The 17,007-nt window shown below is 34.6% G+C and overlaps 2 protein-coding genes across 2 annotated transcripts; one reads left to right on the top strand and one right to left on the bottom strand.

Annotated features, from left to right (window-relative positions):
* The first annotated feature begins 8 nt into the window (after positions 1-8).
* On the top strand, positions 9-11,814 carry LOC141341147 (uncharacterized). The gene is made up of 11 exons (XM_073846287.1): positions 9-222; positions 619-909; positions 1,443-1,688; positions 1,781-1,912; positions 2,015-2,032; positions 2,126-2,194; positions 2,670-2,762; positions 3,133-3,213; positions 9,114-9,236; positions 9,984-10,127; positions 10,431-11,814. The coding sequence occupies exons 1-11, from the start codon at positions 165-167 to the stop codon at positions 10,463-10,465; spliced, it is 1,290 nt and encodes a 429-aa protein (XP_073702388.1). The 5' UTR covers positions 9-164; the 3' UTR covers positions 10,466-11,814.
* Positions 11,815-12,494: 680 nt separating this feature from the next.
* On the bottom strand, positions 12,495-15,719 carry bzw1b (basic leucine zipper and W2 domains 1b). Its single transcript, XM_073845797.1, has 12 exons — positions 15,634-15,719; positions 15,205-15,276; positions 14,729-14,905; positions 14,542-14,636; positions 14,351-14,416; positions 14,115-14,250; positions 13,930-14,039; positions 13,667-13,837; positions 13,413-13,559; positions 13,104-13,242; positions 12,899-13,021; positions 12,495-12,828 (listed from the first exon to the last, which is right to left on the bottom strand). Exons 2-12 carry the CDS (start codon positions 15,266-15,268, stop codon positions 12,794-12,796), a joined length of 1,263 nt encoding a protein of 420 aa, XP_073701898.1. The 5' UTR covers positions 15,269-15,276; positions 15,634-15,719; the 3' UTR covers positions 12,495-12,793.
* Between the last annotated feature and the right edge of the window lie 1,288 nt (positions 15,720-17,007).

The raw sequence follows: 17,007 nt of genomic DNA, 5'->3' as shown, positions 1-17,007 counted from the left end.
ACAATTGTCACAGGGCCGTCTACATATAAACTACCCATTCGTGTTTTAAATAGTTTCAGACTCATTCAAATGCGCATCCTGACTACATCTCACTACAGATTACCTTTCATGTGGACGAACCGGTTTACCTGGAACAGCTGAGAGAAATGCGGAAGTGAAAGAAAATGAGAACGTTCGGAGAACTATTTAATCTTTTCGTCTGCGTAATATTATCAGCATACAGTAAGTAATTGTGTTTATAACTGAAAATAGCGTACTATTGTAAATATTATTACATTTGAGTTGTTAACTGGAGTTCTTTTCGTGAAGCTGTTCTATTCATAATGGTTTGGATAACAAGTGCTTCCTCTAGCGCTTCAAAACATGACCAGGTTAAGCAAATAATGAATTAGACTGTATCCACAAAACAATTTCTTTGTTGAACTAATGTTAAAGACAATTAAAGCTTAAGTAGCAGCCAAGAATGATTTATTTAGGACTGTTAGGAAACTATCTAAAACACTGTTGTATTGGAGTTTTCATTTTCGTTTTAAGAAATATTGTTGTTTACTTTTAGATGTTTTAGATGAGTATGTTTTAGACTGAACCCTGATTTTTCCCATTATAAATGTTATTCAGGTGCCGAAACTGCTGTAATTTATGTTGAGAATGGGAAGAATGTGACTTTAGATCCACATATACAAGTAGAACCTGAAGAGATTTTGTGGACATTCAATGGAAATAAGCTGGCTGAATGTGATTTTACTGAATTTCATGAGTATGGTCAATTCAAAAGAAGATCAAGTATTGAATTTACTACTGGGAAGCTCACTGTTCATCAAATGACCAGACAGGACAATGGTATTTATAGGTCTGTAATACAGATCGATGGAAGGCAGCACAATTCTCAAAATGAAGTTCAAGTTATTGGTAAGTGACTTAATGCAAATAAAAGTATAAACTAAGGGAATAAAACAAGACACGATAGTGTAGGCTAGTACTAATTTAATGTTGGTCTGGTGGGAAAACTGGTGAAGCTGGATGACCAAGAAATTCCCCAAGCATATTCTACCAACTGTGCCGGTTTTTCAAGCAAAGACGCTCCCAGTCCCATAGTTTCTGTTTGTAAATGTAATAGATGGATTATTGTGTGGAATGCACATAGCATTCATAGACTTTCTAAGAAGTCATTTATTTATAGCCTACCATGCAAGGAAAAAGGTGTTAGTAACTGGAAATGGATGTGACTCAAATGGAAAATCATAATTTAATCGAATTAAAATTAAGCTTAAAAATTTACTTAAGTTGCAAAAATCTTAAACTACGCAAGTTTTCTAGTAAGTATATTTTTAAACATTTCCGCATTTTGAAACCATGAGATTTAGCTCAGAATATTGTAATAAAAAAAGTATTTACCACTTACATAGTATCTACAAATCTAATTTTCTCCATGTTCCCCTCAGATGCTGTGCAGGAGCCTAATGTGACATGTACACTGAACAAGATTACAAAATCAAAAACACTGTTTTGTTCAGTGTCATCTCAGATTAAAGCATCCTATGAATGGACTGGATCACATTTGGTCCAACACTCCGGGCAAGAGCTTCCTATCAGCAATGGGGAAGAGCCTGATTCAGTCTTTACTTGCACTGTGAAAAATGAAGTTAGCCAAAAGAAGACCAGCTTTGCTTTGAAGGACTGCCCCACAGGTCTACTTGATGCACATTACAATATCTGCTAAAGTACAGTGTTCATAATAAAGCTGGGTTATGATTATTTATTGTTATGTTCTTGCAATTAGATATACCACATCCAGAGAATATAACAGAAAATGAGAATATAAATCTGTCAGTTCTATTATTCATCATCGGTGCTATTATCTTGATCGCAGTGGCTGTTGCCATTTATGTCATTTACAAAAAAAGAAACAATGGTAAGACATATAGGTGTTCATGATCTCAAAATATGTATATGATATGGCTTTCAGTTTTCCTTATGTGCAATAATAATGGATTTTTTTTCCCCCCAATTGCAGGGAGATCTGGAGATCTATGTGAGTGTTTATTTTGTGCTCTTTGATTTGCATCTTAATTGATGTGATACAAATGTAATGCATTATAAATTTTCTTCTGTTGGTGTTGTTTAGCTAAAGATGGCACACAAAACAATTTGATGAGTAAATTACCAGAGATGGAAGAGCAAATACATTTAAAAAGTATGTATGTTTATTTTCACAACTTTTGAATTTTGAATCTGAGTGTTGATACCGGTGCAGATCTGGTATGCCATTTTTATTTGTTGATGGTTTTCTATGCTCTAAATTTTACCCTACAGTCAGTGGTGTCCATTTAATAAAAATCAAGCTCTGCCAAGCTTAAAACTTAGACACATCAGAATAAATAAAAACTTTGTGACAACCTTTGAAAACCATCAAAGTAATGAAAACACTGCCATTTATCATATGCAAACAATGGCTTCCACTTTTAGATTATTTACTCATACACAACTTTTTTATGTGACTAGATAACGTTTGTTCACTTAAAAAAAATGAATCTCAATTATGTTATTCAATAAATATACAAAATAAAATCTATGATCAATTATTTGTCATTACCAAGGAGAGCTGCTGTGTTTTTGTGTGTATTAACTATGAAGCTGGTCTCATTCTTTTTTCTTTTTCTTTGGTGAAGGTGTTAGTCAGGCCGATCATGTTTCAGTGAACAATGGAAAACTGAATGCGAATGAAGAGGGAGTTGAGTCTGAAAACGATGAAGAAGAAGAAAGTAAGTTTGATTGTGAATTTAGTAAGTACAAAGTTGTAAGCAAGATTGTGCAGTTTTAGATTAAAATTGATCAGTCTGGAACTTTAAACTAAATATGCATGACTTGCACAAGGGATGTTTTGCAAAACAGCTTTTAAATACCAACTGTGCTTGTGTGAAAATGTGTTTTCCCATGTAGGTAATAATTCACAAATCTATGAAACTGCATTCATTTAAACTGACACTTCTGTTCAATTAAATCAACACTTAAAGAACTTGATTAGCAGCATGAAGTTGATTGAAAGGTTTTACACAGTAACACACAGACAGCAAGGGCAGCTGTCTGTCTTTACATGAATTAACCACAAACTTTTATTTTTTGATTTTAAAGATGAAGATGTTAAACAGTCCCTCATAAACAGTCGTAATGCCGAGAACAATGAAGAAATAGGCATAAGTGAAGTAGCAGAAGGTATGGTTAATAATGAAAGTGGTAAGTTCTAAGCAATGTATAGTTTGGGTGTAAAAATATCTCTATGGTAGATATTTCTGGAACTTTACACAAAATATTCATGACATGCACAAAGGCTATAAATAATAATAAAAAATAATAATCTAATACCAACCAGACCTATGTGAAAATATATTTGCCCCTCTAGTTACTAATTCCTAAATCTATGAAACTGCATTAATAATAGGGCTCAGCTAGATCAGATTATGCTACCAACACTGTATTTTTCATACAAGGTTAGGTTTAGGGTTGGGGTAGGTGTACGCGTTAATGCCTCACACCACATTAATATCATGCTGAAAGCAAAATCTGATAAGTAGCATTTTCGCTGTCAAATTAAGCTATCATCTGTTTGAAAGGGAGGTAGCAAAATCTGACAGGGTAGCACATGGACCAAATGCATGGATCCAATACAGGGTCGGCGCCTAAGTGCACAAAATAAGAGAGCATTTTTTTTTCTCTCCCTTGTTTCTGAGTATTGATTGATCTAAATTATGTAGCGTAGGCTAGATAAAGTCAGTTTTATATGCAATGAATAAAACAGGAAAAACACAATTATAATATATAATTAATATATTTAATATAATTAAATAGGCTAGACCACACAAATAATTTTAATTAAAGTTAATTCCATTTCTGAAAAAAGAAAGTAGCAAATTATGTCATAAATACACAAGCCTGATTTTTGTCCAAATCCATCCAAAATAATAATAATAATAATAATAATAATTAAAGCTGCAAGCAGCGATGAACGGGCCCTCGCACCCGGGCTCACCGCCGACCGGTGGCTTTAGGAAAACAGCAAACGGTGGGCATTATGCTTTTAAAACAGTAAATGTAGGAAAAATAGATCAAAGTCACTTAAATGTGCCAAACCTCCTGCTGCCAGCTGGTGGCGCTATGCCTGTAACTGATTATTGACATGTAGATGTGTTCAGGCCAGCACTTTCATCAAACATATGAAGTCTGGTGCAGATTGACCTTGGTATGTTTAAGTTAGTGCAAGATATGATATATCCTGCTGTCAATAGGTGGCGCTATGATAATATCTGAATATTGGCCTTAAGATGTCTTCAGGCCAGGACTCTTATCAAACATGTGAAGTTTGAGGCAGATTGGACATTTTATGGCTGAGTTATAACAACTTCTATGTCCATGACCAAACATCAAACTTTGTCAGGCCACCACGGACACGCCCTTCAACGAAAACTCAAGATCTTCGCAATTTAACATCACTAAAGCCTTTTTATTAGACTGACCGATTTTAGTGTTGATCTGTATAAATCTCTTGGAGGAGTTTGTTGTAGAGTACAGCATGACACTTCCTGTTGCCAGCAGGTGGCGCTATGACTATAACTGAATATGGGAATGTAGATGTCTTCAGGTCAGGAGTGTTATCACACATGTGAAGTTTGGGACAGATCGGACATTGTATGCCTGAGTTATAGAAACTTCCTTTTTCATGGCGAAACATCGAAATTTGCGAGACCGCTATGGACACGCCCTCCAATGAAAACTCTAGATCTTTGCAATTTAACGTCACAAAGTGCTTTAGATTACACTCAGCAAATTTGGCGTTAATCCGGATAAATCTCTAGGAGGAGTTCGTTCAAGTACGAGGCCTGAAAATGGCAAAAATGACAAAATTTGCTGAGAAAATTTAAAATAACCGACTTCCTGTTGGGTGTCAAATTTTGCTCCAAGAGGCTTTTTTGTAGGTATTGGACCCTATTTTAAATAGTTACCATGTTTTATGGTCTACAAGCATTTTTAAATATTATTTTAATAGTCTATAAGCATCTGTGAAATAATTATAAACAAATATATTGAAAATAAATACATATTAACTTAGTTGACTTTTTGGCCTTTTTGTATTTGTTTCTCATTCTAATTAAGTGAACTGAGCAGTATAGTGTCATACTTATAAGATACTTTGTTCTATCAGTGAGAGTGTATATATGTATTTAAATCACATAATTTTTCCTTAAAAGATAAAAAAAATATTTTAATGCTCTTTAAGCACCTATACAAAATAATTATGTAAAATTACACTGACAGTACAGTACATATCAACTGATTCTATGGATTATTGTCATTCTTATACACTGACAATGAGCTAAATAGCATTAGAGGTCAAACGATTCCTTATCTTATGAGGACCTCTAGTGTTCATCCCTGGTATTAGAGCTTTAATCTGACGAATTTATTTGACACTTTTAATGTTTTTGGGGCCTCTGAGCATGATAACATTTTGAAACTACACGTATTTCCTAAGAATTTCTTGTTCTTTATATGTAAAAAGTTTTGATGAGTAAGAATAATGCAATTTAAAGATATATGAAAATAACTCTTCATCTTTTTTATTGTTACTTTCATAAATCACCACATCAACACCGTTCAAGATATCCCAAAGCCGTTCACAATATAGGGAACATTTTCCCTATATTCTGAGGATGATGATAAGAACATGTAATTCATGATGATAACAAAATGTTATTATTGCTTGCTTTACGTCCACCACTTCTGTTTAAATGTCATCGTTACCTATCTGTTCCATTTGTGTGTGGACATTGCTTTGCAGGTGACTCCTGTTATAAGACATCACTCTTAAGCGCTACATAACTAAGAATCAATTAGGAAAACGGTGCCCAGTTGGCACATGCATTCACAGTAACCCTCTGCCAGTTTGGATTTAAAGTTTACAGAAATGAAAGGGTTACATTTTTAAATCAACACACAGACAAATACACACTAAATATACAACTTTACCATCCAGTTTCATTTGTTAACATTGTTAACATGAACAATAATAAATAGCATTTATTAATGTTAATTAATATTAACCTAAAAAAGTACTCATATATTGTTTAAAGGTAAATTAGTATCTTTTAACATAGTGTATGTACTGTGAATTAACATGAACATGAACACAGTTCATGTGGGTATACAACAATAAACAATAAAGTGCTCAATAAACGCTTCATTCTTTCAAAATATCTTTAAAAATCAAGTTGGGTATTGTAATGGGGCGATATATAAATATAACTCATCTTAAAATGGTACAATTTTCAGATGTTTTGAACAGATAACAGCAAAGTTTGTTTTGTTGTCAAAGTTTGTCTTGAAATTGTTAGTGTTTTTTTTTTTATTGAATCAAAAATTTTAATTATGAAAATAAATGTCTATCAATGAAGATAAATCGCTCATGCTAAAAAGCTGTATTTTTCTTAATCTTTTGCTATGTGACTGAATAGGACAAGTTCATGGTACAGTTCAGTAAAAAATAAATAAAAAACAACAACTGCAATATACAAAGAATGAAAGAGTTCGTGACCCTTTATATTTTCTCAAAGATCAGACTCTCAAAGTTCAGACTTATTTATGCAGATTAAACTACAGCAATGTGCAATGTGCAAATTGCATCTTCCTCAAAGATGGTCTTAAGCAAAACAGCATGTTCCACTGGTCTCTCTCCCTTTCACCCCTCCCCCCTTCAGTCACTCTTAGTGTCAACACAGACTGTCAGCCCAGTGACAACAGTTTACTGATTTCTTTTTTTAATTTTCTTTAATTCATAGAAGCTTGAATAACTATGATATTACCAGCACTTGCTCATAATGATTAGATCTCTGTGTGAAAAAAGTTTTAAAGAGTTTGGATGCTGCACTTTAAAGATATAAAAAATTAGGGTTATGTTTTTAAAAAAATCACCACGTCAACACCGTTCAAGATATCCCAAATCCGCTCGCAATTTAACATCTTCAGAATCTTCTCTTCATGTTAAAAAAGTTTGGTGTGAATACCTTGTTATTCTTAGAAGGAGTGTGAATTTGTTTACAGCCTGATTTTTCCAAAAATCCACATTCAAATCAAAATAGCCGGCTTCCTGTTGGTCTTAGCTAATGAGTTTGATTTAGAAAGTTGTCCAGATTGATGAGAACAATATATGTACAGAGTTTGGTGACTGTAGGAAAAACTAACCCCCCAACTTTTGTCAAAAGATGGCGCTATAGAGTGCCTGCTCCACGCCCATTTATGACCTTTTGCCAGTGTCTAACTATCATTAATATTGATGTGTGTGTTGAGTTTCATGAAATTCTAAACATGTTATCTGCTTCGAAAAGACAGGAATCTAATTTTAAAGTTTAACACGTTGCCATGGCAACAGCATTTGATTTATCATCGTACCCTTTACATATTCTTATCGGCCGTGTTTTGACATTATTTTGATGAAGTTTGAAGAAAATCAAGTAAAATTAAGAGGCTGATTTCAACGCATTTTGAAAATGACACGCTTCCTGCTACCAGTTGGTGGCGCTATAACTTTGACTCATAATAGTCACATTTATGGAATCGGCATCATACAACGAACAATCTGGTGAAGTTTCATCAGAATCAGGCAATGTGTGCAACAGTTATTAGACACTTCCTGTTTCTCATTTCTCGCCATAACTTTGTCGCCTTGCCACGGCCAAACCGTTCGAGATATCAAAAATCCCCTCGCAATTTAGCGTCCCCAATGTCTTGAGATCATGCTGACCGAGTTTGGTGACAATCGTATGGAAATCCTGGGAGGAGTACGTTAAATTCCAGAGCATGCGCTTTTTAAACAGCCCTAAATATCTCACTTCCTGTTGCGTTAAGAAAATGACATAGAGTACAAAAGTTGTTCAGCTCAATGAGTTCTATATGTGTACCGAGTTTCATATGTGTACGTTCAAGTATGTGTGCTATATGGCCCTAAAAATTCCAGGGGGCGCTGTAGAGTCCCCTTGCCACGCCCCGGTACCAGCCTCTGTGACGTCCTGATGGCCGCAGATTCCGACATGTGTGCAAATTTTCAAGAGTTTTTGAGCATGTTAAGACCCCCTTAAGTGCCCGGAAGGTTAACAAAAAAAAAAAAAAAAAAAAATAAGAATCCTTAGGAAAACAAGAGGGCCTTCGCCCATTCTGGGCTCGGGCCCTAATAAACTTTGGGTATCTAGGAAGCCAAGCAGAATACTAATGTCAATTTTTAACCCACAGCAAGAATGTTTAACGATTAATGCTGAATGTAAAAAAACTAAAACAACAACAACACGCTAAACATAAATTTTAAGTTTATAAGAGGAAAAATATAACAGATAAGTCACATTTAAGTCACATCTGATTACACTCAGAAATAATAGGCTACCGGCAGCTTATAATGTTATAATATATTAATATTATAAAGAGATGCTATTTTTGTTCCTCTCACTTTACAACAAATCTTTTAAATTTAACAGTATTCAGAACAGGAATAAAAAATATATAATTCTGAAAAAGTTAAAAAAAAAAAATTGAAGGAAAAGAAATCAAAATGAGCAAAAATGTGCCACAGTGGACCAGTGCCCAACAGAATGGCACGGTGTGGCTGCGCTGTTTGCAATGAACGTGTAGTGTCCGCGTCAGGCGCCGGCGCCATCAAACAGCTGAAATATTAAAAGAAAAACACTTGTAAAGGTATAATTCAAAACTGCAAAGTGCTAGCAGTTTCAAGAATATTAGCAAAGTTTATTAGAATTCTTTCTAAACACTGTTTTGTTCTGGAACCTAAACTAAAAAATAACGAACCAAAATTAAAACATCTCACTTTTAAAGCAACATGCTGTTAATCACTCAAGCTGCTCCACCAATGTTATTGCGCAAATGCTCCGTTACCTGATCCGTTACCCCACTTTGTTCTGGGACCTCTAAATTTACAAATTAAGCACTGATTAAAAGGTCTAACCCAGTAACACATTTACCAGGCGAGAAAAGATGTCTGTGTCTTTGAATGTATTAACCACAAACTGGGTCTCGTTTAATTCATTATTTTTTTTATTTTTTTTTTAAACTTGAAGATGTTACCCAGTTCCTCAAAAAAAGTCCTAATGCAGAGAACAATGCAAAACCGGACATAGGTGAAGATGTAGACGAGTCGGAGAAAAATGAAGAAACAGGAAGGATAATTAATAATGAAAGTGGTAAGTGCAAAGTTTTAAGCAACAATGTGTAGCTTGGGGTGTAAAAATATGTCTATGGTTGATAAGTGTGGAACTTTAAACAAAATATGCATGACATACACAAAGCAAGGTATCTAATACCAACCAGGCCTGGGTGGAAATCTATTTGCATCTCTATAGTTATTAATTCCTAAATCTATGAAACTGCATTAATAATGGGGCTCAGCTGGACTAAACAACCAGGCCTGATTACAACCAGCATAAAACATAACTTTTTCAGCAGTTGGTTAAAGGGTCTTACCTAGTAACACACAATGCCAAAGGTGAAAGAAATTCCAGAAATGATAAGGAGGAAATGACTGTAAAAGCGTATATTTTTACAAATAAACATAACTGCTTTAAAAATTGTGTTTTCTGTGTGGGTGTGTATAATTTAGGTGTGTAATTTAAGATGAAAACGTTCAAGTATTGCCAATTTATATTTACCACAGACCTTGAAAACTATAAGGAATTTGAAAGGTACAGCAGCAGTACTCTATTAAGTGGTTTCTTTTTGCTGCAGTGGATTAAGGACTTATTTGTAAATGGTTTCTTGACTATACGGCAATGACATAAAGCAACCACAAAGCAAAATGCTAGTGTTTCATTTTCAAAAATTCTCATTGGCATTACTTCTGTATTTAGTTCAACATGCACTTTTTTTTGCATCACATTTTTTTTTGAGCTCATCACACCACAAAATGTATTCAAGTTATTACTTCTTTCCAGAAAATGATTCTGAGCAGAGAAACAGCTACATTGAGAATGGAGAGAACAAAGAAAAAGAAACGACTGATGCTGAAATCATGAGCAATAAAAGGGATTCAAATGGATCTTCTAAAGCTGAAACATCTGATCAGAGAAGCAAATCAGGTAAACATGCTTTAGAGACTTCGACTGGACACCACAATCTTACTGTACACCAAGAGCTTGCTCGGCTTATGGCAATACATGAATGCAGTAGCAGTAGCTCACTCTGCCCAAGTAAATTGCAGTTGACCCCCCCCATTTCATTTTGATGAACTACACTTAAACAGAGTGAGAAACTGGGTGAAGTACATGCAGACATTTTTGTTGAGAAACTGCCATTTTCCCTCTTTAATATCTACTGTATTTAATAAACCTGTGAAACAAAGCTATAGCTATTGTTTTGTAAACAAACGCTTTGTGTTTTAGGTGAAGACCCTCACAATTATGAAGATGATGACTAGGAAATGTATGAAGTCCAAGACCTCACTGGACCAGCACAAGATAGTACTAGCGATGAGTAGCGTGAGTAGCGAGTTAAATGAGAAGCACTGAGCAGCTGGGACACTGTAATACTGTAACACTTTACAATAAGGTTTATTTGGTAACATTAATGCATTAAAAGTAACATGAACTAACAATGAAGAATATATTTTTACAGCATTTATTAACTTCTGTTAATATTTAATAATTATTATTAGTGTTGTTGTTGTTAATTTAATTGCTGTTGGATGCTTTTGGGTATTATTATTATTGAACATCTTATGAACGAACATGTTAGTTCACGGTGCATTAACTAATGTTAACAGATACAACTTTTGTATTTGAAATGCTCTGCAGTTACTAAGATTAATAGATGCTGTACAAGTATTGTAACTAATATTAACTAATGGTAACAAACGAAACCTTAGCGCAAAGTGTTACTTAAATAACTTACATTTGGATCCTGCTGTGTTTATGGGCCATTCTACTAAATTGGTCCCTAAGATTGGTACTAAGATCTTTATGTTATTTAAACCTACAATAATATTTAAAATATCAGTAAGCTTATATAAAAAAATCATCATTCACTGATTACTTTGAGTTGGGAAGTGGCCCTAAACTTCAACTTATGAAAATGATATTGAAATATTTTTTGTGATGTTTTTAAAAACATGTATTTTTTTAAAGTGAAATTAAAAAATATATTTTATATTTTCTTTGTAAATTATAAAGCTTAATTTTATTTTTTATTTTATTTTTTTCATGTCACAATAGAAACAGTGTATGTATTATGTATTATGTATCCATTGGCCGAGACAGATTTTAACTACACCCATAAATTTATGTTCAGGAAATACTTGTCAATCTCTCATATATACATGGTGAGTAGATAGGCCTCTTAATTTTGAGGTAAATGTGTTTAAAATATGAAAAATCTGTGTAACTAAAGAACGTCACTACCGAACACCATTTTTCTATAATTAAACACTTTTTGGGGAGTTATTCCACAACATTTTTATGTGTACAACTGTTCAGAACTGTACTAGCTAACCATGTGCTGATTAGCATCTTTGAGCTAGGCTCAAAAGTATCTAAAATTGTCACTAGTGAGACAGTCAATAAAACCCAATAAAATTTAGTTTTGCGTACAACTCCTCAGAACTGTTCTAGTAACCATGTGCTGAATAAAGTACTTAAAATTGCCACTATTGTAACAGTCACAACCAAAACATATCATAGTTTCAGTAGTGACAAAGGGTAATATAGTACTTTATTTGGCAGAAATAAACAATTTTAGTACAGTTATGCAATTTTAGTATTGTAATATGAGAGAGTTCTGTAATGTGATCACTACCAAAACAGTCACTGGAAATGTGTCAAAGTATATTGAAATAAACTAAAAAAAAAAAAAAGTTCAGTATGTATATTCAACCTAAAGAATGCTTAACTTCAAAATCAGTATGATCAACTTGTTGCCTTTTTACAAAGAAATATCAGATTATAAACAAGTCTCATAAGTCACACTTAAAATAATTAAATTGTAAATTACTGATTTAACACTGATAACTTTAAAGTAGCAAAACTAATATATAGCACGGATTTAATCTCATTAGTTCAATACAAACCTTAAATTATTAGGTTTCTGTAGTGATAAATTTAAGAAAACCTACAATAAGATTCAACTGCACAATTACTAGAACCATGTTCCTTGGATATTAAACAAGTATCAAACACAAGATTTGTGGGAAGCGACACTTATGTTTCCAATGCTGACTTTATATCAAGTTTGTAGAATGGCCCTTATAGCTTTAAGTATGGTACTTCATAAGTAATAAATTCTCTGCGTCTTATGTTTAAACAGGACTGATTAAGCCAATTAAAATTAGCTTACAGTGACTCACATAAAAGTTACCCAGTCACATGACCAGTACCACAAGAAATGGTTTCCTCCTCATTTAGGATGACTAGTACTTTATTACTTCAAGCATTAAAGAACTCCTAAAGACAGACTTATAGTAGCATATATTCTTTATTTTCATAAAAGAGAGACAAGATAAAGTCACAATGGTGGCATTATACATAAATCCAGAACAATTTCAAAACATCTTAAAAGGTTTTGGATAAGAGCTCCATAGATGTGAGAACAATCATTCCTTCTTGATAATGACTACAATTGCAACATTTTTCACTAAAAAGATGTTAAAAGTTGTTAGTTAAGCCCTTAAATGATCTTAACCAGTCAAATGTCAAAGTACAATTATACAGAACTATTGTTCCTTATTCCAGAATGATGCAACCTGGCTTCAGTCTCAGTCAGCTTCCTCCTCAGACTCGGATTCAGATTCTGAAACAAGAGAATTACTTTAATATGTGAACCACAAAACCACCAATGTTTAATTAAGACTGATACTCACCCTCTTCAGCATTCTTCAGCCACTCCACAAACTTCTTCATCTGCTCCAGAAAGACGCTCTGTCCTTTGGGTAGGTGAGCTTCTGTATACCACTTAAGAACAGCCTCTTCACTCACAATGTCCACTAAAGAAAAAATTTAAAGCATCAGAGGATTCATCCCAATTAAAGCTCTCGAGAAGCAAAGACTCAGCTTGAGAAACACTACCTTTATACAGAAGCAAAACAATCTTCTGGAAGGTTTTCATGAAGTGGATGTTGTCATAACAGTAATCTTGAACTCTAAGCAGCAGAGTGAGCTCAGACAGGTCCTGTGTGGTGAAGGCCTTCAGAAGGGGGCTGTGTTGCTGAGAAAGAAACAGATCAGGAATTAAGTTGGTCATAATGCCAACAAGGCCATTGGTATTGGCTGATATAAAAACAAAGGAAAAGCAAATTGGTTTTCAATGACCAAAACAAGGTTCAGGCATGGCAACCCGTTAAACCCACTGAAAACAGCTACGGTTTCTAGGTCTACCTTCAGGTGTTTAATGGCTTGCTCAGTGACCAGCTCCTCTTTCTTGTTCCATTCTACGGCGCTCATGATACTGGTCCACATGATACCAATCATCATCTGCTCAGAGATGCTGCTCTTCTTCATTTCTTCCTTGACATACGCAACAATCTAAAAGACAAAACCACAGATTGGTAATGGCCCATATAGTTTAAGTCTTGAAATCACAAAATAATTTGGATTCAGAGTTTACAAACTAAGTAGAAGGGTCTTCACACCTCTTTAAAAGAAACCCCTTCAGACATCTGCTCTTGGAGCTCTTTCTGAAGCTCCTTGCGAGCTCCCAAACACTGCTGGTTGCGTGCAAAATCAGACAGCTCCTTAAGCCCAGCATCAGTGAAGTATTTCGAAAAGTGGTCATAGCTTCGCTTGTTCACTGGAAACAGCTCCTGCAACAGGAAAGACAATGACCAATTATGAGTAGAGGTTAACCACAACAGAAGTCAGTGTTAAATCATAGCAGTCACGCATTAAGACTCACCATCAGCCTGTTGTCCATGCCAACCTTACGGAGACTGGCAGCTACATTGTTGATGTCCTTCTCGTCGATCCACGACTTAAACAGCTTCACAGCAAAGGCCGGAGACACACCTATTTAAAAAGTACCACCACATTTAGTATAAAAACAAGGAAATTGAAGAAAATCTAGAATCAAGTCAGACATACCTTCTTTGACCAAGTTGTCATTGAAGAGGCTGCTAAGGATTGAACCTGGTAGGCTCCCATTAGCCAGTAAAATGCCAGTAAGCATGGCAAACTTGTTACGCTCAGACTCGCTGAACCCTTTTAAAAACAGGAGAAGCTGGGGGTGGGGGGGGGGTTAAAAGTATTAGTTTAACTCACAATCTTTGGTTTTAACCAAAGTTAAAATATGTTACAGGCTGAGAATAGGTCTTAATTACCTTTTTAATCTCCTCTACAAAACCTTTCTCCAGGTATTTGTAACGCCGGATTAACTTGTTAAAAACCTAAAAATCAGGAGAGAGAAAGAGTCAATTTAAGAGGAGGAGAAGGAAAAGGGGGAAAAAAAAAAAAAAAAAAAGCCTGTTCTTGAAACACATCGCTAATAGACCCATTGACAGACTTCAGTTACCTGAGCATATGCTCTCATGGTCTTAACATCTTCTTGTGCGGTGAAGAGACAGAAGTTTGTCCGAGTCATGTCGTCGGATAAGGCACCTCCCGGAGCTAATGGGAACAAAGACCAAAGGAAAACCTTTACCTAAAATCCACTTCACAAGCAAAACAAAAGAAATCCCAAGAATGCAATAGCCTCTTACCCAGCATTCCACCAGCCACCAGGATATCAAACAGGGTTTCTGCATAGCGACGATAATCGAGCTTGGCACCGGAGGAATCTAGGAACTTGGCAACAGCCTCCAAATCAGTGCCAGTTTGATTTAATCCTTGTACAATGCTCTCCTGAAACTGTGTAGGGTCAAACCTCTCCTTTTCATCTGTTCAAAATGAACCCAGAAGAAAATAAGGTGTCTGGATTAGTTTTCACAAGGCCTAGACTATCAGTAACTATTAGGTTCAGAGTAAAGTCCAAAGAACCTTCACTAGCTGTCGCTTTAAACACAGGGTTACAATAAAAATCAAGGTAAAAACGCTTTAAAAATCAGGGCAAGCTAGCACACGTGGCAATGTTACAAACGTTACAATTCGTTAGTACTAAGAAAAATTGCTGTTAAGTTTAACTTCCACTAAGGTACGCGTGACAACTTGCCCCGGTCTCACTTAATTTAAAACATACCTCTTTTTCTAGTCTTAAAACGCTGGCCTGTTAGCGTTGGCTTCTGCTGCTTTTGATTACTCATAAAAGAACCTTAAAAGAGGAAAACACACAACGTCAGCGCAATTCACGTGGACAAAAGGACTCGACGTACTCTTGAGAAAAACAGGAAGTTACTCTGTCTCAGCTTAGAAAAAAAAAAAGAAAAAGAAGAAAAGAAAACGACACGTCTCATTGTTAACAACTGAAAACTGTCGTAAACGGATAGAAATAATCTCAACTATCGACGCTGTTCAGCGACCAAATTCAAAATGTAGGTCACCATGACTCATTACTAACTACATAAAATACGATTTTTAAGCTTAAAGTTTCAAACATGAATCGCTGGGTCGCTTACACTAGCGAAAACATTAAATAACTGACAACCGAAGACAACTTTAAAATACTTACCGAAATATATGAACAAAGCAAATTAGATCTGAGCAGTAAGTCTAACAAATGAATAGTCACGAGAACACGTCACGCAAACGCAGCACGAGCTTGATAAAGGTTTGAAAAGGCTGGACTAGTTCAATTGCACAGGGGGGTCAGTGACGACGAATGCGGGGAAAATGTACAAAAGCAACTAAATAGTTCTGTTTGACCAGATTTTGTTTTTAAATACACATTAAATATATACATGCATACTTGTAAAAGGAAAGTAATCTTAATATTTGGAAAAATGTTACGTTATGTATAACTTGGATACCCCTCTTTATAATGACCAAATATAAATCGCCCGGTTTCCGGATTTTGTAATCATGAGTCATAGCTGATTTATAGACGCTACGTCAATAAAATGGCGAATAATTTAGACGTATTCAACTTTTCTTCTTCTTCTTCAGGCTGTCTGTGTAGTGAACTTATATATATTTAAAACGTCAAAAATTTCAAAGCAAAAGGCATAAGGATGCGTTTAATTATATTAAGAAGCCTTTTATTAGCTAAAACTGTTTATCATTTAAAGGTCTTAGAACAAGTTGAAGCATTGTTTTTACTTGGAACCAATAAGAGTAAGAGTGTAAGAGGAAAATCCCACATTTTTACAGTTTTTAACAATAAATAAATAATCTTGTTTTTTTGAGTATCATATTTCATACACCAGGTTTATATGTGTATGATATTGAAGATTATGGATCTCGCACTCCAAAAAATAAATAAATAAATAAATAAATAAAACAAGCATAAAAAATAAATAACACATCAAGATGTATCATATTAGATATTTATGTACATTTACTTTATTAAACAAACAAACAAAAAAAAGTAGAAAGCAAAAAACCATATGTACCTGTGTACCTTGACCTGAATCATTTAAAATTATACTCAGAAGTCTTTTCTTAGCTAAAATGTTGATCATTTAGAGGTCTTAGAAATTTAGCAATTATGATACACAAGCTTAATAGAGTTAAGGTTCCCAAAGGAACTTGTGTTTGTTTCAAGTTGCTCAAAGAACATTTTATAAATAAAGGTTTTGCCATTTTGTATTTAAACTGCCAGAGAGACATTTTTATTTTTGGACATATGTAATATATTCATTCTGTTATACAGTCCATTCGGTTATCATAAATTTGTCCCAGAAAGTATCCAAATATTTTAGATCCAGGGTAACGTAACATGGTACGTCACAATTATGAGTCCTGGCATATCCTGGCAAAAGATCTTGTGCTGTTGCACAACTTTCCCTGGAACAAATTGTCTTTCACAACACTTGGGTCACATGACTGAGCCATAAAACTTGATTCCAGTAATTGTGAATAAGGTCACTGAATCCTTCAGTTGTGT

This window comes from Garra rufa, chromosome 8 (genome assembly GCF_049309525.1).
Source record: "Garra rufa chromosome 8, GarRuf1.0, whole genome shotgun sequence".
In the NCBI taxonomy this organism is placed as follows: domain Eukaryota; kingdom Metazoa; phylum Chordata; class Actinopteri; order Cypriniformes; family Cyprinidae; genus Garra; species Garra rufa.
The sequence above is the reverse complement of the archived record's forward strand: the minus strand, read 5'-3'. Positions and strand labels throughout refer to the sequence as shown.

What these genes read in the sequence shown, in the direction of transcription:
- LOC141341147 (XM_073846287.1), top strand. Translation starts at nt 165, where the DNA reads ATGAGAACGTTCGGAGAACTATTTAATCTTTTCGTCTGCGTAATATTA. An exon ending in CGTAATATTATCAGCATACA is followed by an intron (nt 223 to 618) that starts GTAAGTAATTGT and finishes AATGTTATTCAG; the next exon opens with GTGCCGAAACTGCTGTAATT. An exon ending in AAACGATGAAGAAGAAGAAA is followed by an intron (nt 2,763 to 3,132) that starts GTAAGTTTGATT and finishes TTGATTTTAAAG; the next exon opens with ATGAAGATGTTAAACAGTCC.
- bzw1b (XM_073845797.1), bottom strand. Translation starts at nt 15,268, where the DNA reads ATGAGTAATCAAAAGCAGCAGAAGCCAACGCTAACAGGCCAGCGTTTT. An exon ending in TTGTAGAGGAGATTAAAAAG is followed by an intron (nt 14,251 to 14,350) that starts GTAATTAAGACC and finishes CCCCACCCCCAG; the next exon opens with CTTCTCCTGTTTTTAAAAGG. An exon ending in GCTGAAGAATGCTGAAGAGG is followed by an intron (nt 12,829 to 12,898) that starts GTGAGTATCAGT and finishes CTCTTGTTTCAG; the next exon opens with AATCTGAATCCGAGTCTGAG.